Source organism: Tachysurus vachellii, chromosome 23, assembly GCF_030014155.1.
Source record: "Tachysurus vachellii isolate PV-2020 chromosome 23, HZAU_Pvac_v1, whole genome shotgun sequence".
In the NCBI taxonomy this organism is placed as follows: Eukaryota; Metazoa; Chordata; class Actinopteri; order Siluriformes; family Bagridae; genus Tachysurus; species Tachysurus vachellii.
In genome coordinates, this window is record NC_083482.1 from 7995915 (window position 1) to 8022197 (window position 26283).

A 26283-nucleotide genomic window follows, 5' to 3' on the forward strand; every position below is an offset into this window, starting at 1 on the left:
TTATCAGCACTGATTCTGTTCTCTAAGGGATTTGGCCTTGCTATAATATAAGAAACTGAGCGATTTCAATAGCAGCGATTCTACTTTGTCAATGTCACAGACGCTGTGAAACATTTCAACGACTGTATTTTATTGGTGATCACCAGGTTTACCCTTTTACAACAAATCTGTAGATTCTACATTTAGAGAAACTTCAAAGATAGATACAGCATAGTGCACAGAAAATAAAAAAGACCAAAAGAGAAACAGAGCTAAAAGAACTTTGAAAAGAGACATAAATTTACTGGGAGAAATAATAATAATAAGAATAAAAAAAAAAACCCAGTATGTTCTTTATAACACCACACAGAGTTAAATTAAAGCGCTGCCCGGTTACATGTGCTATTGAGACATTTAGCATTTAAATATATATCTTTAAAATAGTACTGTATTTAATAACATTATTAACTAGAACACACACGTTCAAATTTAAAATCACATGCAGAAACTAGCCAGGCTGAATGGAAAGCAGGATTTGAATGATTTGTTACTGTTCAAGATGTGGATAATTAAAAAACTGCAACTAAAGGAGGCTTTATTTGCACAGCACATTAATGAGTTTGGTTTTTGTAACTTTTTTGTTATTGAGTTGTTCTTTTGCTCACGGAAAATGGACGCTTTACTTACATACCTTGAAAATAAAATATGATCAGTGATCTGGTCACACGATCTGGCAGTCAGGTACACGATAGCATTTTACTTGCTTAACATTTATTGTCCTTGTACTGAATCGTTTTAAACCCATGTTAACACCGTTAGTGAGGACGTGTCTTTTTAGCACTTAGAAATAACCAGCAGCTAAAAAGTTACCGTTTGTTGTAAACATTAACGTGACATATCTCAGCTGGCCACGCAAACTGTACTATTCAGAATCAAATAATATTTTGTCTTTTCCAAAATAAAACAATGCATACTTGGCTCTTGCAAATTATATTATAATTTACTAGAATTTTAAAAACAGTGCATAAATAATAACGTGTTGAATTGAATCCCAATTATTTTTACTGTATTAGGCAGACAATTAACATATATCTTCAAAACGTGTTTATCAGCCATTTTTCTTTTTTCTATTGAAAAAAATTTTTTGTTTAAATCCTTAAACATTTAAATGCTAACGTTAAACACTCGGGCTATGTATAAGGAATTCATTATTCTAATAACAATGGTGTTATTCCTAGTAGAGGCCACAATGTGCTTATTAATATCCCGAACTAAATGTGATCCTGGATCTGGATCCTAGGAAAAGATACCGCTTATTCATAGTCATTAATTCCTCCCACATTTGTGCAGCAAACATTTAACCTTATCCAAGTTTATACCATCCAAACCTTCCATCAACTACATCGCTCCTAAAATTCAACATTCACAATCGTTTTCTATTGCTAGTCCCTTTGGCTTTTCCCATCTCAGTCAGCATTTCTATTTACACAAAGCATTAAATTAAATAAAAATAAAAGTAAAATAATTATAAAGTGCTGATACATTTCATGATATCAATCTGCAATCTGGAAATGGAATAACAATTACAGGTCTTTTATAGCAACTTAATATGATGAATTTATGAACATTGACAGCACAAAATAACCAGTTCAGCAGTTGACACTGACTTATCCTACACCTAATCCTAATTCTTCACAGAGAACATCAGCCATCTTGTCTTGTTTTATGCAATTCCGTCATGGTTTGTGAGGTTTGTCCTCTCTGTCTGACTAAAGGCATGTTTACATTGGAACTGTAATAGGCTGGTACATTGTGGTGCTATTAATTAAAAACCCTTAGCTGTTTTCTACTTCTCACCAAGGGAACAGAATAAACATTTATCCGGATACTAGTAAATATTCTGCAAACTGTATGTACGGATACCAGCATGTAATTAGGTTCTGAAGAATAGATTACGTGAGTAATACATGATATTTTGTGGAGTATGTGTGAGAGAACAGAGAGCATATATGTAGGTCTGAAGTTGTGTGCAGAAGAATAATACATGCATAAATAATATAAGAATAAATTAAAGGTAAAGTAACAAACTCCAAATGAGCTCTGATTGACGTGTGCCTTATAAAACCGGGATGTTTTAACCTTTTAATCTGAATGATGTAACTGCATCATTCAATAATACAAAAAAATAAAAGTGAAAATGAGAATTGTAAAAAAATTTAAAAAATTAAAAAATAAATAAAAATAAAAAAAATATTTCAAACAATTACCAACTGAAAAAAAAAAACATTTTTCTTCATCAAAGTGAGAAAGTGAACTGAAAATCCTAATGTTAAAGGCACATCCTGCTAAAGCCTTTCTAGATAATACCATCCTCATTCAGAATTGGGAATGTTATAAGGACCAAAACCATTTTTGGAGAGATAGAGACTACTGAGTAACTATGGACAATGTTATCAAAGGAAGTTTGTTACCCTGAAGAAATGACAAATAAGGCGATAAAGTATTGTTTAAGTGTAAAAGTGTGAACCTGGGAGCCATGCCAGACTTAGAACTCAATTTTACAAGCAGGGAATGACTCATCCTGCATCACAACTGTGCTGCTGCTGGCCAGAACCATGATATTCAGCTCCTGTTGCTTCTCATGGGTCTGCTGGTACCACTCCCTCATCACTTCTGTATCATGGGTAGGGATCAATGTCACCTAAAGCAGAACAGAGGAACATATTTCAGCACTATCAGCTGTTGATCCAGTGGTGTTCATTTCTGCATGAATAATTCATTACCCTCCAAGAACCTAAACGAATTAGCATAATTAATCGTGCATGTTTTCTCAAATGAGATTAAAATTAAACACCAGTTTCAATGGCCATGTAACCAGTTAAAAGACAGGATTTGGCAATATGTTCCTCACTGTTATGACCGTTTTATTGTTAGATGCTGTTAGCCTTTACAAATGAAGACCTGTAAAGACGTATGAGAATTTGTACCTGTAGATTAGAGCCCCACTGTGCTTTTCCCTCCAGCAATGCATCCAGGACAACACGACTAGGCTCTTCACTGCTGGAGTCATTCCCACTCACTACATAATAGGCTGAGCGCACACGTTTGAAGAACTCCTGGTCGACATTTTTAGCACTGCAGTGGTTTGGAATGTAGGCCAAGTCCACAAAGATCGGAGAACCAGAGGGTGCAGCAGAACTGGATTTTGTACTGTTTGATCCTGTTGAAAACAAGTGCATGAACAGTGAAGAATCATGCAGAAGAAGCCTTAACTGAAGTGTTACATCTGAACAAAACTTTCTGTTACAATTGAATGCTTCCCTCATGCATCATGTTGTTGTGTATCATACTGCAGGTAAAAGTGTAATATATGCAAATACATACCTGAAATAGATTTAATTCCATTGACAAGGCCCTTGCCAGTGTTGTGACTTGACTTGTATAGATCGTCCTCTAAGTCCTTCTTTTTCAGAGAGGTGGTACGAGGAGAGGAATCCTTTGATGGAGACCTCTTACGAATGGCGTCAGCTTTCCTGGCTGGTGACCTTGACTTACTTGATTTGCGAAGGCTCTTTGTTTTTGGGTCTTTCTTTAAAGGTTTGTCAGTAAGGCTGGAGAGAGCATCTGGGTCTACCATGCAGACATCAGGATGAGGTGGGTAAGGGGCCGGATCCATCCTTGGTGAGGGCAGTGGATCATGATTTTTATCTGACCGGGATGAAAAATGCTTTCCACCATAGGCTCCAGATGATTTGTCCACAGGGAGATAATCTGCATCCTCATCAGATTCTGCATTTGCTTCTGCTGTGATGGAGGGGCACTCCTCTGTCCCAGGTGGAACATCAGAATCTGTCTGTGAGGGTAGAGATTCACTGACCGAGGTTGGAGGTGTGTCGTCTCCAGCTAGGCCAGTCCCTGCTGCCATGGCTCCTGACAGGTGCTGTGATTCACTGTCTTCTCTGCAGTATCCATGCTGCGGCTGGGTGTGGGAGCGGTTCTTGCCTGATGGCTGCTGCTGATCTGCATCCTGGCTCCTTTGCTCCTCATCTTCCTCATCACTGGACAGCTGGCAAATGCTGGGGTTGATAAATGATGGGGACGTGTCTCCCTTTCTCTGTTTATACTCAGAGGAAGAGAACCCTGGGGAAGAGGAGAAGGACCCGACACCAGTATATGCATCAGATGGATGGTCAGGCTTGCTTGGATCTTCTTTATAGTATGAGGATGGGAAAGACTGATCTGCAGATGAAAGGGAAAGAGGACGAGGTGGCTGCACAGGCTCCTTTTCCTCTTCTTCCTCATATTCATCATCATGACGATAATGAGGTGGCGATTCTCCTGGGTAAACGCCTCTTTGCTGCTGCATCTCCCGTTCAAATGGGTTCCTGATTTTGCATGCTTCAAATTTTTCACCTTTCAGTTCAGTTTTTTGTAGGCTGGATGTAACGCTGCTGGTGTCCGCAAAGGCCTCTGGTGCTGCCATAGTGACCTCTGCAGGTCCGTTTGCAGTACCTGGTTTTGTAGTCTGTGGTATTGAAGAAGTGTATGTAAGCATGTCTGGAAATGTGCCTACTTTACTGGCAAAAGACAGTTTCTCAGTCATGGAAAACATATCATCTTTCTTATCTGCATCGGCTGTAAATGGAGAACTATGATAGTGCAGTTTGTCCTGTTCAGACTCACAAATGTAATCTTCCTCCTCTTCGCTACTCTCAGTATCTTCATAATATTGTTTCTCGGGTAAATCAGCATGAGGTGTTGAGGAAGCACCAAACACATCTTTTTTCATAGTGTCTTTCTCAGAACACCTGGAGAGAGGATTGTAAGGTCCAGTAGCACCATATTCAGCCTGCAAACCTGTATTTGCCTCCCATTCTGGCTTGTAAAAGCATGCACCCTGGGGGCCTTTCTCAAAAGCACTACCTGCACAGCTGGCAAGTTCTTCTCTTTTATCCACTGCAGAGGTAAGTGGATGAGAAGGTAAGGGTTTGATGTCCTCAAAAGATGATATTGGTGAAACCTTTGCTACGCTGGGAATGGACTCAGCTGTGGTGGTGATGGGAGTCGTCTTCTCTGACACTTCCAAATACTCGTCTTTAACCATCCCAACAGAACTGGAGAATGGTGAATCTACCACAGGCGAGTGCTCATCTTTAAAGGGTGAATACTCATATCCAACACTCGCTGGAGTTTCTACCTCATCTCCAAACTGGCGACTAGTGGAGAGAGAGGCAGAGGCAGAGGAGGAGTGACTGTAGGAGGAAGAGGAGGAGTATGCTGTGGCTGACGTAGTTGTATAACTGAAGCCGGGTGAAACAGAGTCACCAGGTTTTTTTGGTAAAATGTCTGGTGTCTTTTGCTTTTCAAATTCAAAGTCTTTGTCATCGTGGTAATATTTGTCTTCACTTGGTTTTGTGGATAAGGATAAGAAAGACTGACCATAGCTGTCATCTTTGGCTAAATGACTGGATGGGACAGACTTTTTCACCTCGCCATAAGAATATTCATATCCAGAATATTCTGTCATGTGGCTGCCAGAGAGTGGTGATGACACTTCATTTTTACCTGTTTCAAACGGTTTCTCAGTGTTTTTATGACTCATTGTTTCTTTAAAAGGGGATGTGCCATAGCTGACAGAGCCAAAACTATGATCCTGTGAGGGCTCCTTCTTTTCCTCCTTGAAATCAGGTGGCACTTTGCTAGTGGTACCACATAACACGCTTAAATCTTTAGTTAGTCCGTATTTAGCATCTTTTTCCGTATCGTTGTCACCGACACGCCTCTTGTAAACATCATCATCTTCTTCTTCTTCGGTATCTTCATCATCGTCGTCATCATCATCCTCTCCATGTGCTAACATCTTCATCTCTAGTGCACTTGCTCTTGACCCCACCCCAAAAGACTGAGCTGTCAAAGAAAAGTCCTCTTTATAATCACTTGATGGTTTATCACCTACTTCCGTCTTTCCACTAACGGTAGGCTTGTCAAATTGAACAGAAAATATGTCTTTTTCTGTTGAGAATGAATGTGATGATTTTTTGGCCTCAGTTAATATGTCTGTAGATTTGTCATCTAAAACATGTCCAACGTTTGATTCCATGCATGTTTTGGTTTCACTGTATGATGGTGATGACACATCCTTTATGTAAGATTCCTCCAAATCTGACATCTTTGAAGGTTCCATGAAGGTATACATGGAATCTTTTTTCTCTGCTTCCTTCAGGGTGTCATTACGATCATCAGACTTATCTGTGTCTTTCGGTAAATTAGGTGAGTATGAATCCACAGAACTAGATTTACTGTCATATACATCAGAATATGTAAAACTCTTTCCTACGTAAGGGGTATCCTGCCTTATTTCCCTCATATGGTCTTCTTTAACATCCTTTTCAGACTGAGGGGAAGAGTACAAGTTGAAGTGTACACTTTTATCTCCATTTTTGGAGTTCACGGTTGAGTCATCTCTCTCTGAGGATGACACATCTTTCTTGGTATAAGCTGCTGACACCGAATCAAACTTGTCCTGGTGCCCCTTTATGCTTGAGTAAGTGCACTCTTCATCTTCACTCTCTTCCTCTTCTTCAGAGCTCAGCATCTGGGACTTCTGTTCCTTCTCCAAGTATGTGGTCATGTCTTGTGGTTTATCTTTTTGATCTGCTTCCTCTTTCTCCTTTTTAATTAGCTTTTCCTCTTTTAAAGCTTGTGGATCACAAATGTCATCTTCATCGAGGAATGTACACTCCCTCTCTTCTTTGTATTTTGTTTTAACACCGGTCGTAAAATCTCCCTTTCCAAAATAATCTTGTTCTTCCACTTCACCAACATCATCTTCTTCTTCACCGGAATCGTCAAATGTCGCCCTTGTGCTAGAGAAACCACCTATGAATGGGTCCCCTCCATCCTCCATCGTAGTCTTTTTGTTTGCATCAGTGTCTACAACCGTCTCAGGTTTAGTTAACATTTGAACATTGTATATGTCCTTGTCCAATCTGTCCTCTTTCTCCATAAATAAAGACTTTGGTGCCTTTTCCTCAGTAGGTGAATAGCCAATGCTAGTAGGGCCTGACTGTGTAGGTGAGGCCATTCTCATGGTGCTATCATCTGGACTTGCACATCTCTCTGAGGGTTCTGAAGCACCACTTGCTTCTGGTGTGCTGGAGACACAGGGTGCACCAGATAGTGGTTTGTCAGCACTTTCTATTTTGGGTTCATCTGGAGAAAAGGATTTTTCATTCTTTTCTTGCGAGACAGAAAGTGTTCCAGGAGATGAAAGAGGTACCATTGAGGAAGGGCATTTATCAAGATGTTCCTGCAGTGTGGCAGATGCATATCCCTCATGGAGTTTTCCAAGAGGCATGTCAACATTGGGTGTCTGGTCATCTTCCTCTTCTTCATCTTCATCATCATCTTCATGTGGTTGAGTGCTGGGTTTTCTGGTAGTTTCCATTTCTGGAACAGTGGGCTGGTATTCTTCTGATGGTGGTGACTTGAAGCATTTGTCTTCTTCTAAAGATGATGTTGGAGAGATTGTGCCAGCTGAATGTAGGTATTCTTTTCCTTCTGTACGATTGGATGACTGCATACTGCTCGCATTGTCCAGGAGTAAAGAGCTTTTTCCGAGTTCCTCGGTCGGAGGTGCTGTCACAGAGGCAATAGACTGATCTTCAGTAACGGATGCTGCAAAAGAGGATAATTTGTCATACTCTGTAATGGAGGTGGCTGAGGATATATGTTCTTCCTCAGCCAGTGGTGCTGCAATGATATTCATGGAATATGTTGATAAAGGTGGCTCTTGGACCTCACTGCTTATCTTTGTTGTTAACTCGGGTGCAACAGATATGGTTTGGGGTTTTGTGTCCTTCATGCCATGAAAGAAAATGTCAGGTTGATCGGGGACAGAGACGTCATCATAGCGGAGATGAGGGATCCTTTCCTCTGTCTCTTCATGGATCTCCTCATCAGAAATGGTCTGTTCGGTCTCTGAATATCCAGGAATGGTTTCATCTTGGATGAAGGAGATGTGTTCAGTGGCACCAGCAGGTTTGATCGTTTTAGTGTCAATTTGTTTGGTGTCTGAGTCTTTGCTAATAGTCTCTTTTTTCACCTGCTCACTCTTATATTTCAACTCTTCCTCATGAACTATATCTTCTGCTTCTTCCAGCTCAGCTTTTTCAATAACATCCTCTTCCTCCTCACTCTCACTCTTTTTATGTTTCTTTTCAAGATCTTCATTCTTCTTGATGTCTGTCTTCTCTGTGAGACCTGACGTTTTAGATATTTTGGTCTCAGTGTTGTATTCATCCTCAAAGTCATCTTCTGTTGCAGCACCCTCATCCTCAAATTTGTCTGCTGTTTTTGTTAGGGGTTCCATTGTCTTTTCTCCATGCACCTGTTTTTCCTCATGAGGGGATTCAGTCTCATTGTCAGTAGTGGGGATTCCTTCATCCGGCGACACAATACGTGTGTCAGGTAAAGTTGTGGATTCAAGATTTGAAAGCACTTTGCTCTCTGCAAGCATAGAAAGTTCCTCTTGTCTCAGTGCTTCAAAATCCTTAGTAAGGTCTTCTGGTGAGGAGACCAGGGATCTGTCATTTTCCTGTATCTCCTTTGAAACCTTTTGTGCAGCAGGTCTGTTCTCTCGCTCCTTGGTTGCTTTTGATTTTTCTGTCTTCGGCTTGGTCTGAACCTTTGCTTTGTTAAGAGTCTTTTTGACCTCAGGGGTGAAGGGTTTTGAGTCAGTTTTGGTGATCTTCCTTAATTCTGGCTTACTTGAATCTGCCTTCATTTTGGATTCCTTGTTGTCATCTTTCTTAACAGAGTCTTGCTTTTTTATTTCTTTCTTTTCTTTCTTAATCTGTTTCTTTTCTTTATCCTTCTTTTCCTCCATTTTTGATGTTTTGGCATGTTTCTTAGGGGATTTCTCTCTTAACAACTTCTTCTTCTCTTGTTTCGCTGTATCAGTGGTTTCTGTACTGGCTTTCACTGGTTTGGAACGTTTAACACTCTCTTGCATTTTATGTGGCTTCCTTTCCATTTTAGTCTCTTTTACTGAGTCGCTTTTTGATTCAATGTCCTCATTTGCCTCTTTCTTGCTTGCTTTAGTAGTGGCAGGTATTTTGGGTGAAGACTTGAGGCTTTCCTTGCTGTCAGTCCTTGGCTTAAGTTTTGTTTGTTTGATGACTGAAGGTGGGCCACCAGATGATATGTCTTTTTGAGTAGCAACTGGATAACGTAAAAAGTCAAGATGCCTTAGCTTTTCCAGGCCCTCAAAAATTTTGTTCTGTGGTGCATTTCCAGGAAACAATACCCTCACTATCTTTTCAGTAATGCTCGCTGGAACCCAGACAACAAGTGCCGTTACTGATGTTAGGTACGGAACAGAAATTTCTCCCTCTTTTCCATTGGCCAAGGTAATGCCAGTCTTAGCCTTACTGTTACCTGCCCATTTTTGCAGAAAGAACTGCATTTCTTTACTGTCCTTAACTGGATTTAGAATATACATATCTAACCTACCAACACCCAATTTGTGAAACAGGGTGACAGGCTCGATTGTGTTGCTAACAACTCGATTCAGGGGCTCAGGTTTGATACCTAGTTTGCTGAGGTACTGCAACGTAAGAGATGCCTCCTCAATGCTCCTTTTAACTTTCAAAGTTGATTCTGACATCTTTAGCTTCTCTGGAACGTTGAAGAAAACCACACCAAGCTCAGGTGAAATCAGGTTTTTCTTCCATTCTCCATAGGCATTTGAGCCTTGAGAATGGTCCTCTTCTTGCTCTGCAATTTTCCTCCTCAACAGTCCATTTATCCCAGGAAGATTGTCGGCTCCGATGTGGGTTAGCAGAACAGAATCTATCCGATCCAAGTGTCGCACCAGTTTCCAAAAGCAAGACTTTTGGTCTGAACCGCCATCAATTAGTATGTTAAAGCCGTTAACAGCGAACAGGGCTGAGTCACCTCTGCCTCCAGGGAAGATGTAGCAGCATGGCTTGGACAACTTCAGGAATCCCCCTGAGCTGGGTGGCTCCAGAAGCTCAAAGGGAGAAGTAATATCCACAGTCTCAGAGACATAATCTGTAAATTCTGTAATACCCTCCATCTCAGGGAGCACAGGGTCAGGGTTATATCGGTACTCCAACAGGTTCTGTTCTTGGTTGAGAGGTAGGGAGCTCCAGGCCCCCTCTCCGTCACAACACACAGTCAGACACGCTCGCTCACCTGGACCGGACTGGTTCAGGAAATTCTTAATCTGAAAAAGGTGAAACAGCAAAATTCATTACAATCTGATTTCTTCTCTATATTGTCCAATATTCCCCATGTGTGCTGGGCGTCTTGAGTAATTAATCCTTACTGAATTTACAGTTTCCTGCAGAACAATAAATGCTTACTCTCTGAATGTTGATGATGTCCGAGAAATTCTTCCAGTCAAATACTCCACCGTTCAGGATGATGTCACCACCTTGTTCAGTGCTCTGACCGCTCAGGACCAATAACTTGTGTTTAGCTGAATCACAGAGGAGTGTTCTGATCTGGAGGAGAGAAAAAAACATTATGTAGCAGAGATATAAAATATAAAAGTCAGGCTGTAAAGATTTTTGTCTAAACCAGCATTACCTCTATAGCAATATTGTTCACAGATGGATTCACCAATACAACTGTCTCAAGGACATCACTCTTGTATTGCAGAATTCTTTGTCCTGCAAAAGAACAAGGCAAAAACAGGGATTTATTTACTAACAAAAAAGAAAATGCTTAAAAACCATGAAGACACATTAATGTTCTTAAACATGTGATTAGCAAGTAGTAAGGATGTAGTATATACTTTGGGAAGGTACATTTAAAATAGAAGAGATATTATTATTATTATTATTATTATTATTATTATTATTATTATTATTATTATTATTATATTTTTTTTATCATTATTATTATTATTATTATTAGTAGTAGTAGTAGTAGTAGTAGTAGTAGTATTTATATTATTATTATTATTATTATTATTATTATTGTTATTGTTACTGTCATTTATTAATGACTAAATTTATAGTTTTACCAATTAAATTTTATAATTCTAAAATATTCAATGCTTCACTCATCATTGAAAAGCAGAATTTATAATTAAACGTGAAATAAAAACAACATCGCACAGCTCCTGTAAACCATTCTACTGGCTGTTGCCATGGGGATGGTGAGCTGGCGGCTGCCGCCGTTACACTGACCCAGTCCTGGAGCCGTCCGACGCATTGCAGCATTTCTGTGAGAGGGAGTGAAAAAAGCCCTCACATCTAATGCATATAAAGAGGTGTGGCATCGAAACAGATCAGCAGCCTCACGCAGAGACTTCCAGGTGGCACGTCATGATATGTTAAACATGAGCCTTACATTGGCTGTGTAAAACCTACAGAAGTATAACAGCTTGTTCCATAGGGTGCGGATAACGTTCGTTGCAGTGGAGGAGGGGTGAGCATGCTAGCATTCAAGTAATATAGATATGAGTGCTGGGGCTTTCCTTATTTTCTTTTACTATATTTATCTAAACAATGTAAGCCTTACATCTCCAGCGATATGACCACAGCTTAGAATCAGAACATAATGTACAGTATGTACAGCTAAATAAACATACTATAAACCATAGTATGAAAATTGGGTACAAATATGTCTTAAGCTATATACAGTAAGACTGTGATTTACTAAGCCATTGACAACCTCCTATAAATCTATAAATCTTCTATAAATCACCGATGACGGACACCAGCATCTGAACATTATATGATATAACTGAATTGTATCATCTTCACCAAACAGGTCAAAATGATCTATTTAAAATTTTAAAGTAGGAAACAATTAAAAAAATTAGCTCAGTTCATTTTCCCCACTGAAAAAATAAACATTTTCCCTTTCCAGTGATTCTGCTATACTCAATTCACATATATATACATATTTAAGGTTTTACACACTAGGTTTGGATTATTTTTTAAATCCAAAAATGAAATAGATTGCAAAGATTTTAATATCAGTTGACACCAACTGCATTTCGTATAAATAAAAAGGTGAATTCAATAAAAAGGCATTGACTAGGTCTTACAAAATAGTTTATTAATCTGAAGTATATGATGTTCTGTGTAGAGTCATTGAATTGTGACAATATGACCTTCAAATGTGCTTCCACAAGGGAAAACAGAGACTAGATAATGGTATGAGCAAGAAAAGAACACAGCAAAGTCCCTAGTGACATTGCACATTTAGACAGGCCGGGGCCTTAAGCCAACAAAGTCACATTGCAGCTGAATAGAAACCAACAATACAACAGATTATTTAAAGTGAAAACATGAGTTAAGCGCAGAATCTGCCCAAAAAAAATGTGTGTTATAGATATAAAATATAGTACATCTGCATCCAGAGTGACCATACAGGCATGAAAATACACATTTATAATACAGTGCCTTGTAAAAATACGAGCTTGGATCGATTACAATTAAATAGGAACATTGTACTGTATGTAAACAGGGAGAAAAGATCTTTGGGCCTTCTGTTGAGAACATTACATCTAAAAATACTTGGAATTTGTAGAAATAAAGGTGGTATACAAATCATTACAATGGAATTACGCATATTTTCCCCCTAAGGACCAGGCTTTTATTAAGTTTTATTAAACTCTATTAAATACAAACAATAGCCAGCTGAGATTGAGGTTTGGCTAACAAATAGGATCAAGGATAAATTCATCATGTTTTTAGAAAGAACAATATCCAAAAGCTTTCAGTAAGAAGCAAGCTGAGATGTCTGACAGTTACCGTCTATCCAAAATGAAATCAGAGTAGATACATAATTGTACTGTAAGCTTTATTTAAATGTTGTTTTTGATCTTGTTCGTCAAAAACGTAGAGTTGAATTAACACCCGTTAAACAGTACATTCTGAGTTCTTTCTCAGAAGTGCAGTCTGGAACACATAAAATAAATAATAAAAATCATAGATTAAAAAATAAATTCACGGACACTTAATAATATGGGTAATTATTTGTGTAGGGACAATAAGAAAGAGATTACTATAGTATAGTATAGTATAGTATAGTATAGTATAGTATAGTATAGTATAGTATAGTATAGTATAGTATAGTATAGTATAATGTTTTATGTGGCTTTTTAAAGGGGTGAAAACTTTTCCCCCCAAGCATTAAAAAAAGCATATTTCCCATTAGGGTAGAGACAAAAATCAAAACAACTTGTAAATAAAATTATTTACTATTTTAGCATTATATATGTGTAACACATGGTAATGTGGTATTGCTAAAACATTTTTATATAATATTACATATAATATACATACTGCTGTGCTATACAGCTCCTGTTGTACAGCAACATACTAATTAATATCATTTGAGGACAATAAATCTATAAAAAAAACATTTTATTTTCCCAAATCAGTAAATTTATACTGAATTCACAAAAAAAAACAAAAAAACAACTGTAATTTACACATTTACATTTTTTTGTATTATTTTTTTACCATGGCACAACAGCTAACATCAGTATATGAATACAATTAAATTCTGCTTTAGAGAATAATCTGATTTAGGGGATTTGTGCAAACACCATCAACCTAAAAGGAGAATATAAAGATTTTACATATTTTATTTTTGATCAAAATGCTGAATTAATGTAGAAATCAAGTGTGCCACAATCTTAAAGAAGCCTTCCTTCTTTTATTTGTTTATACTGTAGGCATTTGCTTCGACTATTGTAATGTTAGCACAGCATGCAACCCTAAAGGTATAATATTGCTAAGGTATGAATTAAATTTAGAAAGTTTCTCTATTTTTTCATGAGTAATTCATTAGCATCATTAAACACCCTATACGACATATTTATTGGGTTTTCCCTTAAATGTGAGTTGTTGCTATGATGGCACTTGGAAAGGCCCTGAATAGAACAGACTTAAGCTGCATTAAACTAAAAGATCTCTCTTAATGCCTGATATTACATTATGACAAGGCCCTTTTATATCAGTTCATCTGCTTCCTGTCCATCACTACAACCCTTCTATTAATGGAGTTATGAGAGAGATGGTTCATAATGCATAGAGAAGACGAAAGCGGAAGAGAACAACAAGGAGAAAATGTGTGTATCCCAGTTAATCAAGCTTGTTGATTTAGTATGCAGTGCAAGCTTCGGCTTTTAAGCCCGTTAAGCTTTTTTAATCACATCAATAAAATCATTAGAATTCTGTCCACTATTCAGGAGCCAGCATTTGGATGTCTTGAAAACCATGATAATCGGTTTAGGTAAGTTGAAAGACCTTTACGTGAAGGTAGGGTTTGCTGGGATAAGAATCATTATATAAAAAAGGACAGAGAGCTGTTACTGCTTCTGTTAATTTTTTAGGACATTGCAGTGATAGACTAAATATACAAATACTGACTGTTGGCTTATATTCAGCTAATGGACTGTTAAAACATGATAAATAACTACAGAAAACCAGTGACCTCAAGTACAAGGGGCACTAAGATTACCCCCCATTGTCATACTGTCTGACTGATACTCATACTATTCTTGAAACTCATATATAGAGATTAACAACATTTCTTTCCACTACAGTAAAAACTGATCAGATTTGCTATTCACAGGTTAAGATCTACAATTCAGCTAAAATAAGAGCATATGTGTGTCATGTTAACACCTAGTGTGTTAACACCAGCGGCATCACTTTAGAGTGCTCATAATTAAAGCACCCAGTTCAGCAAACTGACTTTCTTTTATACTGTGCATCTTAATCAGCTGAGCTAAACCAGAACAGACAGGAGTTAAGTCTCCAACAGATTCAGCCATTCTGGAGGAATCTTTTATTGCTCATAATGACAATAAATCCTAAAACAGTATTAAAAAGGAGGGTATAGTTTCATCAGCTAAGAAGACGTAATGCATATAACGGTTTCAGCCTCATAAACAGGCCATTTCTGTCAAACATCTAGGCCTCACGGTTATGTATATAAAAAATTTTCATGCTCCAATTGCAGATGAAGGGCTGTGTATATTTTGCATCCATGATATATTTTAATAGACTGTTTTGCATATTATCCATATGCGGGCTGAGCTGGATTTTCATATCAAGCCCTGTAGTTTATATCAAAGCCAGGATAATAAGTAGGTCAGCTAAGCAACACATATCATAAGTTAATAAATGTTGAGAGAAGCTTTCTTGTGTTAACAGGTAGACAGGGAGGCTGCTGAGACTCTGCAACCTTCAACTGGCTCAAGGACCCTGTGTTTACAACAACAATTCAGTCTGACATCAAAATAATTACAAGCTCATACATATACATATATATATATATATATAAGCTTATGAATTAATCAATCGCCACATCACGCGCTGTCACTATAGCAACTGATTGACATTCCAGACACTGTGACGTTCCCTTTAAGCCACTAATTGATTTCTACTGAAACAGCAAATAAATAATATAAACAATCTCTCAGTAATATAATATAAAATAAATAAATATATATATAGATCAGATCAGAATCAGCGTAACAGCAAATATGAATCAGGAGCACCACGTTTACCAACATGGACTGGTTAATTAGTGATATTATAAGATTATTCAAGCGGTCTGGCAAAAACCACTTGGTGCATTTAAATACTGAAAATAATAAACAGACTTACCGAAAAATGATGATGGAGAGTCGCGTGCGTGTGTGTCTGGAGCTAAGCGCGTTCACGGACACATGAGCGTGCACGGGACAGCGAGTGGGCGGGGCAGGAGCGCGAGGACACACACAGGCTGTTTTGTTTAAAATTAGCATCTAAATAACGACGACGGTGCACGTCCTTATATACCACAAATATAAACAAAGACTTAAACGAAAAAACTTCCTGGATACGGAGTCATCCCTGAATACTTAACATAATATATAACTTAATCGAGGTCAAAGATGCGATTTAAAATCTGACCAGTGGGCGGAGCTTGTGAGTCATGACAAACTGGCCAGTAGGCGGAGCTTGTGAGTCAGGACAAACTGGCCAGTGGGCGGAGCTTGTGAGTCAGGACAAACTAATAGATAGATGGATGGGTGGATGGATGGATGGATGGATAGATAGATAGATAGATGGATGGATGGATATATAGAACTTTATTGCCGTTGCATAGTAGACAAGTGCAGATAAACATGTAGCATATGTACAGTATGTAATATATATAGATATATATGTAAACATATGTACAGTGAATAAATATAAAGTCTATAGCAGTGCAGAGATGTGTGGACAAGTATAGATTATTATATACTGTACACATGTGTAATGAATACACATCATTCACAATTCATACCCTCAAAACCTCTGGCACTGCCTTGTCTAATTAATGTATAAGAATATGTTTTTCAGTGTTTTTCATTACTCTCTGTCCACATAGTGTTACTACATTACTTTCTAGGTAAAATATATCTAGACTATCTAGGCAAAAAATAAGCATGGAACATCTGTACAGGTTTTCATCTCTGTTTACATCACTGTGGTTTGCCTTTGAGTTTTTAGTTCATCTCCAAGAAAACACATAATTCTCAAAGCAACCATGGCAACAATTTTACTGTGACAGGAACTGATAGATTTTTGGTGTCTTGACTCAATGAGATGTCTTTGAAAATCCCTGTTCATGGCCAATAACATTAAATAGATTGACCTAAAATAAGGAGCAGCTGGTTTCTTGGTTGTCATGCAGATCAAGAAGCTCTTAAGCAAGCCTGTTGGGAAAAAGCATGCCATGTTTGAAAGAGATGAATACCTCAGGCTCCATCTCTTTCATCCACTCTGTCTGCTGGTTCTTTTTTTTTAATGTGTAATCGTATCCTAGAGCCCTGTTGGCGAAACCTCATGCCTTATATCGATTGACTTAAGTCAGTGGAGGCGCGACGAGGACCTGCAACTGAACATATTCTCCTCCACTAATAAATACTTTATTATCAATATCCCAAAGTATATACACTAATACATGGCAAATACTGTACAGTACTGTATATGTAAAACATAAAGATTGTGGATATGTGACTATACTAAGAGCCGTGATTCACTGTTTGATTCACCGTTCGACTTCGTTAAGATTATGGACTGTGATCCATCAAGCATGTCATTATATTCTGCAACTATATTACCAGGAGAAGGTTAGGGAGGGCAGTGCTGGCAGTGCTGGGATTTTCATGCATCTCATGTCTAGCGCAGCAGCTGCAGGGTGGGACTGTCTGAATTTATCCCCCGTAACCAGACTCCATCAGTGTTTTATCTCAACCACATTTATTGAACGGACAGACAAGAGGACCATAAGATTTATGATATCTACTGGTACTGGTTTATTGTACTGGGGACGTTTTCAGTATTTCAACAATGCAGTCATTCAGTTATAAACATCTCAGAATTCTCATGAAATACTCAGAGAGTGGGTCATCAAATTAACCTGAACACTGAGCTTTAAATTTATCATGGATGAAAATCCACCTAGTATTTTGTGAACCATTCTCAAGCAGTTGCTTGTGTTAGATGTCACCTAAAATGGTATTATTACAGGAGTATAAATAGCATCCCAGCCAAATCCCAGACAAGTGTTTGAACAGCAGTCTCACTGCCACACCCGAGCTGTCAGACAAGCTATATCCCTGTACTGACTTCTGTTGACCATGTCATCATCTAATCACAAGGCTTAGGGTTATGACTGCATTAATCTGATATATTTATGATTAATGTATTCTTATTATTCTATCACTATATATGTAAGGATTTCATGTTTAGATACAAAAAAATGAGCTTTTCTCTTATTTCCTCCAACCCTGATATGCTCTGAGATTTGTGTGTGTAGTGTCAGACTTGCTTGCCCTTGACAGTCAGTGAGACCCTGTTTTCTGCACAATACAGCAAATTCTCCAGTGGGCTAGCAGTGTGAACAGTGTGATCTCAGGTTTCCCTATGTGTGTGTGTAGCTGGTGTGGTGGATGATCAATAGCAGTCTGGTGATGCCACAGCCTTGTGCTGATGCTCTGTGTTCACGTGAAAGCAGAAGAGATATAAAGGACTGGGATCAATAACCTTCTCTGAATTATTGATGACCTCTTAAAACACAGGCACAGCCCTTTCATGGATTACAGCTCTATGGCTACACCATGCCTGGTGTCTTAGTCAGAGATTTTGCCTTTGGATCTAATGCAAATTCTAAGTAAGGTGAGATGTTTGCAGATTTGCATCTAGTCAAATAACTTCACTTTATTTACACATCCCTGTTTTTCATTATTGCAAAGTTTTGAGGTGTGGAGAAGAACTAAACGCTGGAAACATTCACAGCAACTCTCCAACCACTATAGCAATAAATATACTGGCTGTACTCATCAATGCTTTAAGCTTTACAGTATAGCCATTACAACCTGGGGCTAAATGTGTGGCTAAAATCCGTTTTCTTTTATAATAAAATGCCACAGGCCACAAAGGTCTGTAAATTGCACACCTGCCTAATGTTCAGAGCAGCTTCTTTTGGTCTTCTTTCCTTGCCTAGTCCTTCTGCTGACTTTATGACCACCAGACCACACCATTACCAGCCCATATGACTGCTGTGTGTCAGCAAAAAAGAACCAAGGCTGTGGTCAGTAACGTCAGCATCGTCACGAGAGTGAGTGTTCCAGTGAGCAATAGTGGCAGACGTTAAGTTGTGTCAAGGTGCTGAAAGAATGTAATTAATCGAACAGCAGTACATGCAGCTGAGCCCATGGTCGCTATTACAGCTTTTGCCTCTAAATCCCAGCGGAGGTAATGAGATGTTGATGGTCCTCCAAAGGCCATATTGTAAATTGCAAGCTGATGGTGCTACTATGAGAAAACTGAGCAGTAGTTAACACATAAAGCATTTTACACCACAGATATAAACAGTAAACCCGTGTAACTATTCTGCAATGGACAACACTAGAGAATACTGAAACTGGACTAGGTAAAACAATTCACATGTAACACTTCCAAAAACACTGAATCAATGGCTAATTACAAGCTTAACAGAGGTATCAGATCATGAGGAAGACTTAAATATCCCTAAAGCAGAAGGAATGGAAGTAAACTGAACGAGTTATAAGACATCAGCACCCATTTCAAACCACTGTAAATGTATCTGCATGCATTTGATTTTGGCATGAAACTGAAAAGAATTATTTCAAACACATTTTCAAAATTTTTAAAGTTTGCATATATTGTACATATGCACACACATTTCCTCTGGAGTCCTCAACATATCTTATATTCTGATGATATGTATTCTTTTGATTTTTTTAGTCACAGAATGGTGAAGCTACTTTTTATTTTTTCCTTTTGTTCTTTAATCATTTAATCATACTAAAAAAAAAAGTCAGTATCTGTCAGAGCATTTGATTGTAGCTCAAAGAGTTTATTTTCTGACCATGTTCTACTACCTGTCCTAAGCTGTTGGCAGCTTTTCAGTACAAACTCAATTGACCTATCAGAATAGCATTAACCCTCACTTCCTCTCTGGACGCAGCTCTGTTCTGCTCCTAATTTCCAGACATTGACGCTGCTCCACCAGGAGAAGATGCCGTCTCCCTTTCAGAACATCTGCTACGTGTGAAGGTTTATAATAATAACAAGCTTCCTTGTTATTTAAGTTCAATCTTTTTTTAAATCTAGGCTAAGCCTTGGTTGTTTGTCTATTCATATTCAATAATACAAATACCAAATATACACAGCGAGGATAAAATTTCATTTTCAATACAATATTGATCAATATTATACAATATTGTTTGAATTTCAAATGCACAAAGATATAGTTATTTAAATAAAAAACACTAAGACCTAGTTACACATTTGCCAATGCTAGACAGCTATGATGACTTTGCATTCCAGAAAGCATGATTAGTATTCTGGGCACAGCATCAGGAAAGAAGGGCGAGTCACACTGAGCATGCTCTGTGCTCCTCCTCCTTCATCTTCCTCATCCAACTGAGACATGAAAGGGAAATTTTTTAAATTGCAGCAGAGAATCTCTACAATCTTAAGGCAGAGGATGAACAAACACACCCTCCCTGGTTGAGCTCAGTTGAGAGAGCAATGAGAGACAGCTGAAAGCCTCAGTGAAAAGATGCAGGGTGTGTCCTCTATTCCTCTTACTTCCCCGTACTCTCCCCTTCCCTGTGGACTCTACAGTACAGTAACAGCCTGGCAATCTACATGCATGATGTTTTTATTACTTAAACTGAGTGGCATATGTCCCAGCTGCCAAAAACACATAACTAATAAAGTCTGTCTTTACTATTTGAATTTCCATTGCTGTCTGAGGCTGAGCTGTGGCATGCAGGCTTGTCTGGAATAAAATATCTATTTCTGTGTAAATAAAAGTAAACACACCGAACACGAAATGACACGATCATTTTCTCAATAGACTTAATAATGACTATGACTATGACTTTAATGGCTATGAAAGGCACTGCCAATTTCTACTGTACTACTGTACTGTAGCTTTGCTATATAAATACGTTGAGGTCAGTAATTGCCTGTTCCAATTGCACGACTTCTGCATTTAAGCAAATAAATTAGAATTGCTACTTAGAAATGTTCTACGGTGTGCAGTAAAATGATTTGTGGGAATAGAAAGCTTTATGTTTCATAACCAGTAAGTGACCCTGTACAGTCCACCCTGCCAGGAGGTTAATTATTTTAAATAGCAGGATATACAGAAGCATATCTGTACTTTTGAACCTGTTCTCTGAAATGTAGTGATGACTTGTGCTCAGGGAGTTATTTGAGACAACTGCAAACCTTCTAGTAATCAGTTTAGTTCAGTTTTCCGTTATTGTTCAAGTAAATCAGAGCACATTGTCAAACTCAATAAAAGGGATTCAATTAGATGTGATGTTGTATGCCACTAAAAGTGTGTAAAAGGACTCTTTAACTCTCAGGCAGATTCACTTCTATGGTTTCTGACACTGCATAATGTCTGTAAATTTGTTAGCTGTGAAAAATCTAGCACTGCAGAGCTAGAAATGTTTCTTATCAGCCATAATCAATTTCATCGTCAGCACAAAGGTATCTTTCACTATCTTTCCCAGCAATCATCTGGATTGAGGAAGTTCAAAGACATAATGAATTTGAATTTATTTGATAATATTGAGTTGAAGTTATAATACCGATTTATTGTGATATTTAATAAAAGTCTATGTAAAAAAATTTGTATGCAATTACTAAACCTACAGTATGTGATAATCAGTATGTGATTATTTTGACAAGATGTTTGTTCACTGCTGAATTTTGTTAGTTGTTCATCATTATGTGTTCTCTACAATAGATTTATTGTCTACGTTTACAATTTAAAAATATTCCTTTAATATCAGGATTGTAACTTTGTCCAAAGATCTGACTTATCAAACATGTTCACAGCTGAGATCACCATTTATTCAGAATATGAACAAATACTTCATTCTCCCAAGACCAAATATGTTTTGTAGGCTGATTGTCACCTCTAAATTGTCTGATTGTCTGTAGTGTGCGTGTGTGTCCTGCAATGGGTTGTCACCCAGTCCAAGGTGTTCCTTGCCTTGTGTCTAGAGTCCAGGCTTCATGTGACCTTGCATAGGATAAGCGGTATGGAAAATGGATGGATAGCGGGTGGATGAACACACTCACTCAACTGCTTTGTCCTGACAGAGTCGCAAAGGATCTGGAGCCGGAAAGGCACAAGGACAATGACTTTGCAAAGATATCCACCCAAGTTCAGGATCTATCCGTGAAACTTAAAAACTGTGCGATGGCAATGTTATAACAACGTTATCAGACTGTGTGCCTCCTATGTTAATTATGACCTCTTAAAGTTTTTCACTAAATACTCTCAACACTCTTCGCTTCCTCAGTGCCACTCATTCATTCATATTCTTCATTTTTTTAGGTTCAGTCAGCTTGTAAATAAATTCTGAAGCAAATCATTTGAAGTCTGGTTTTTACCAACAATGAGCAACTCAGACATCAAGGCCTCATAGCAGTGAGTGGTGGTGGTGGTGCATTATGCCTCTGAATTTCTCAATGTACATCTTCTGGTCTGCTCATTAACTGCTTTCTTCACTCAAGTGCATTCCACAGAGCAGAGTTATCGCACACAGCCTCTGAGCAGCACAAAGCGTTGCTATGACAGTTAGTAGCTGTTACTCATAACCTTCCTCTGTTCACACTATTTCCTTTGAGACCACCCACACACTAGAATTGTGGTTTGTTTACTGCTATTGCTTAAAGGTGATCACCTTTTTATGAAGTATGTTTATTAAAATACATTGTACGTGCTTAAAAACTGTTGACTTTAAAAGACAGACAACTGAAAAAGATCCCAATCCCTGCTGTCTGGAACAGAGCTTTCCTCTGGGGAGTATGATTGATTCCTGCTCCAACACCCTTGATGCGCTTACACTCTCTACTACATATTGATAGAGGCTCACACGGACTGCATTAATTCAGGGAAAGGGGAGAGAGGAAGAGAGAGTTTCAGGGTTGGAATCTGGTGGAAGCAGGCTACCGATGTTTTTATTTATAGGAAAAGAATGGGAGGTGGAAAGGATGTATAATTCATCAGGGTGAAGCCAAGATGGAGGCGGTGTCAGCAGTCATAAGAGAGATTGATAGGACGGCGTCATAAATATTGCACAAGAAATAAGGGTGTGTGTGTGTGGGGGCATACATGCATGTGTGAACATTGGTGTTGGTGTTACTTTGCCATACTGAGACGAGAGTAAATTCAGATATTAAAGGATTATGCTCTAAAGCCTCATATCTGCTGAGCTGATGGATAAAGTGCTCAGAGCTGCATGGTGTTATTCATTTTTGCAGAGTCATGAATACATGGGAACTAAGTGGGTTAAAAATCTCATAGTGACTGTTTATATATAGCACAGCTACAAAATAAGGGAGAATATTAATAAAACCATTTTTAAACTACAAAACTACTGTGAATTAAGCTCAAAAGAGAAAATAGAAAGTGAAAATACCTCTGCTCCATGTATAACTCATACATGTTTGGAACACCACGTGTACCACGGCTAAGTCATTCAATTGTCCGGTCATGTAGCAGCAGGTCAGTGTAAAAAATCACATCAAACATCATAACTGGGGAAAAATCTCTGTGATTTCTGTGACTTTGACTTACAGAAATTACTTATTGATGAGATCAGTGACCAGAATGATTTGAGCAGACAGGAAAGCTATATGTACTCAAATAACTACTCTTTACTAATCATGCTGAGCAGAAAAGCATCCCAGAATAATCAAAATGTCAAACCGTGTAGTGAAATTCACTACAACAGCCACATCAGCCCAACTCCTGTCCATGAGAACAGGAATCTGAGGCTACAGTGGACACAGGCTCATAGAAAGCAGGTAGTTGAAGGTCAGAAATATGAGTAGGTGATGTTTTCCATATGTATATTTGGGCTGTTTAATTTATGAAAATTCTCAGAAGAGTCATATAAGCTACTTGATGAAGAAACATTACACGATACTCGCTAGCGTTCACCAAGCAAGCGGAACAATGCATCAGCATTACTGAGCATCCAGATCAAAATACACTGCAGATAAAACAAGCAGATACTGTAAATACAGTAAGTCATGTGATATACAATTCGAGGCACTTCCTAGGCACTGATGCTTCTCTAGATGGAGAGATGTCTATGATTCAGAAATAGCCTTTTGTAAGATAATCGGTAAGATATTTGTAAGATAAATAGTTTCCCTTCTGCCCTTCAGGAGTAACGGCTTTACAGACACCCTACAAACAAAATCCATTAGCTGACAAGGCTGAGTTCTGTGCTATAAAACACTTCTACTGAAGATGGCTTCAGAATGAAATTATATCATGAATCAAAGAGTGTATTAAACATATATTTACTAAGCTCTTTTAATGGATCGGTATGACTGTACAGTAAAAATCCCAAACCTTAATAAATAGCATGTCTGAAAAATAGAATAAAATAATCTAGAAAATAGAATCTGATAATCTCTAGTGAACATATTACTCAATTATTTTAATGGAAAATTTAACACTGGCATTTTTAGGGGACAGAAATAAATTCTCTCAAGAGGTTACAAAAACTTAATTTATTTAAAAAAAAAATTCCATGCAGACTTTACAACTCAAAGTGCTTAACAGGAGGCAACTAAAAATAACAGTGAGGAAAATAGCATTAAATAAAAAAATAAAAAAAATAAAAATAAATAAATAAATAAATAAATAAATGAATAAATAAATCCAGTGATTTCAATGCAAAAGTAAACAAAAATATATTAATAAAATAACACAAATCAGATGGAGAACACAAAAACAAGAAATGTGTTTTTTACATCCTCACTAATGATTTCAATAAAACAATAAAATAAATGTAATTTAATGTGTATATATATATACGTAATCTTTATGTTATTTTCATACGCACATAGACATAGTCTACTGGTATAGACTCCTCCTCCAAAATATTTCACATCTCACATGTGACTGACCTTTCACCTCTGAAGAGAACTGAGCTGAATGCTTGGCTCTGAAGAGCTGGAGCTCATTGTCCAAATCACACACTGTCTGATCAATCTCCCATGACCGAAGCCCTGTGTAAAAAAAAAAAAAAACACAAAACACATCACACTATGGGTTCAACATAATAGTGTTTATGTATTATTTCAGGTATCTGTCACCTGTCATGTATATCTGTTATGTAGATGCATGCAACACACACACACTCACACACTTTAGATAAACACATATTTTCCTGGCAGTATTTTTATTGCAAACTTGTTCTTAAGTTGGTTTTCACAGAATGCTTGCATAAGTATTCAACCCCAAAGCTTTAGATGAAAGATAATGTTCTAACGAGGATACAACAGATTTATATTTGGTTTTCACGAGTGAAATATTAAAACTGCTTCCATTTTCTGAATATAAACTACCCCAGCTGAAATATCAGCAAAAAGGAATGAAAGCTAATGAGCAATTTATGTAAGTTAAAGAAAAGGTAACAGAATTTGATAACTTAAAAATAGGGTGTAAAATTATATCTGAGGATGGAAATCCCAATACGCACTGCTGGATGCTTAGTAAAGGAAGTGGAATCTGCAACACACTGCACAACATTTACGGCATTTAGCAGACACGCTTATCCAGAATGATTTACATTTTTATTTCAACTTATACAACTGAGTGTTAAGGGCCTTGCTCCTGGGCCCAGCAATGGCAACTTCGTGGACTTAGGATTTGAACTCATGACCTTCCGATCAGTAGTCCAACACCTTTACCACTAAGCTACCATGTCCCTGCACATGGAAGGTCTGAAGGTGTTACAGAATACAGTCTCTGAGAGTGGAGTGAAGGTGCACCAGATTACCATTTCAAGAGCTCTGCATAATTTAATACTATGTAGCTAGAAAGAAACTGTTGCTCATAAAGAGCCAAGTGAAAGCACGAGAGAAACCCAGTAAAGATGTGACGGTTTAATTTTTTTTTTCTGTGATGAGATCAACATGTCTCATCTTGTCTCATCAAGGGAGAATGAATAAAGCAGGAGGATGTTACAAGAGAACCTGTTTGAAGATTCAGCGCAAGACAAGAATGGTTAACACAGGAGAGATTGTTCTACAATGGCCAAGTTAACATCTGAATCCCACTGAGAATCTGTTGCAATGGTTGAAAATTGCAGTCAACAAACAACACCCACTCAACCTGAAGACACTGGAGCAAATTTGCCAGGAAGAATGGACAAACATCATGGTGCAAAAACACTGTGCAAAGCTGGTAATACCTACGCTCAATAAACTTAAAACTGGTGCAGTCTAAAGCGGATATTCACAGCAGGGTGTATATATGTTATGTATATATAAAGAAGAAGCAGTAACTGCACTATAGCTACTTCAGTAAAATAAAGACATGACATATCTTCCAACATCTGCTGTTCTGCAGTGCACAGCATCTATGATGTCAGATTGCTCTTGGCTGAAATTAGTCTTGATTGAAATCAGCTTATTAGTCAGTTTACATAAACATCAGTTTATTCTACCTATGCTGATAGCATGCACATGCTAACTGCTAACCTGTAGCCTGCACATGCTGACGCCCTGTTTAAAATCTCCTGAAGGTATCAGAAAATTCACCTTGTTGTATTTGTTCTTTCACTTTGTGCAGCTGATGATCCGTTCCAATGTCCCCAATCACTATAAGCAGATAATATCGCGTGGAGCAGAAAGTCTGAGCAACACACAGCTCCTCACAGTCTACTGCGGCACGAGCGGCTCCAACATGCATCTCCAT

The 26283-nt window shown here is 38.0% G+C and overlaps 1 protein-coding gene across 2 annotated transcripts; it reads right to left on the reverse strand.

Moving 5' to 3' along the window:
• On the reverse strand, positions 1-26283 carry map1aa (microtubule-associated protein 1Aa). 2 transcript variants are annotated; one of them, XM_060859567.1, is made up of 7 exons: positions 26127-26283; positions 24489-24590; positions 10594-10676; positions 10368-10508; positions 3364-10228; positions 2967-3199; positions 1-2680 (listed from the first exon to the last, which is right to left on the reverse strand). In XM_060859567.1, exons 1-7 carry the CDS (start codon positions 26281-26283, stop codon positions 2525-2527), a joined length of 7737 nt encoding a protein of 2578 aa, XP_060715550.1. In that variant the 3' UTR covers positions 1-2524. The 2 variants fall into 2 exon arrangements, with proteins under 2 accessions (XP_060715550.1, XP_060715551.1); XM_060859568.1 differs by lacking the exons at positions 24489-24590; positions 26127-26283 and adding an exon at positions 15645-15688 and having other exon boundaries at positions 3-2680.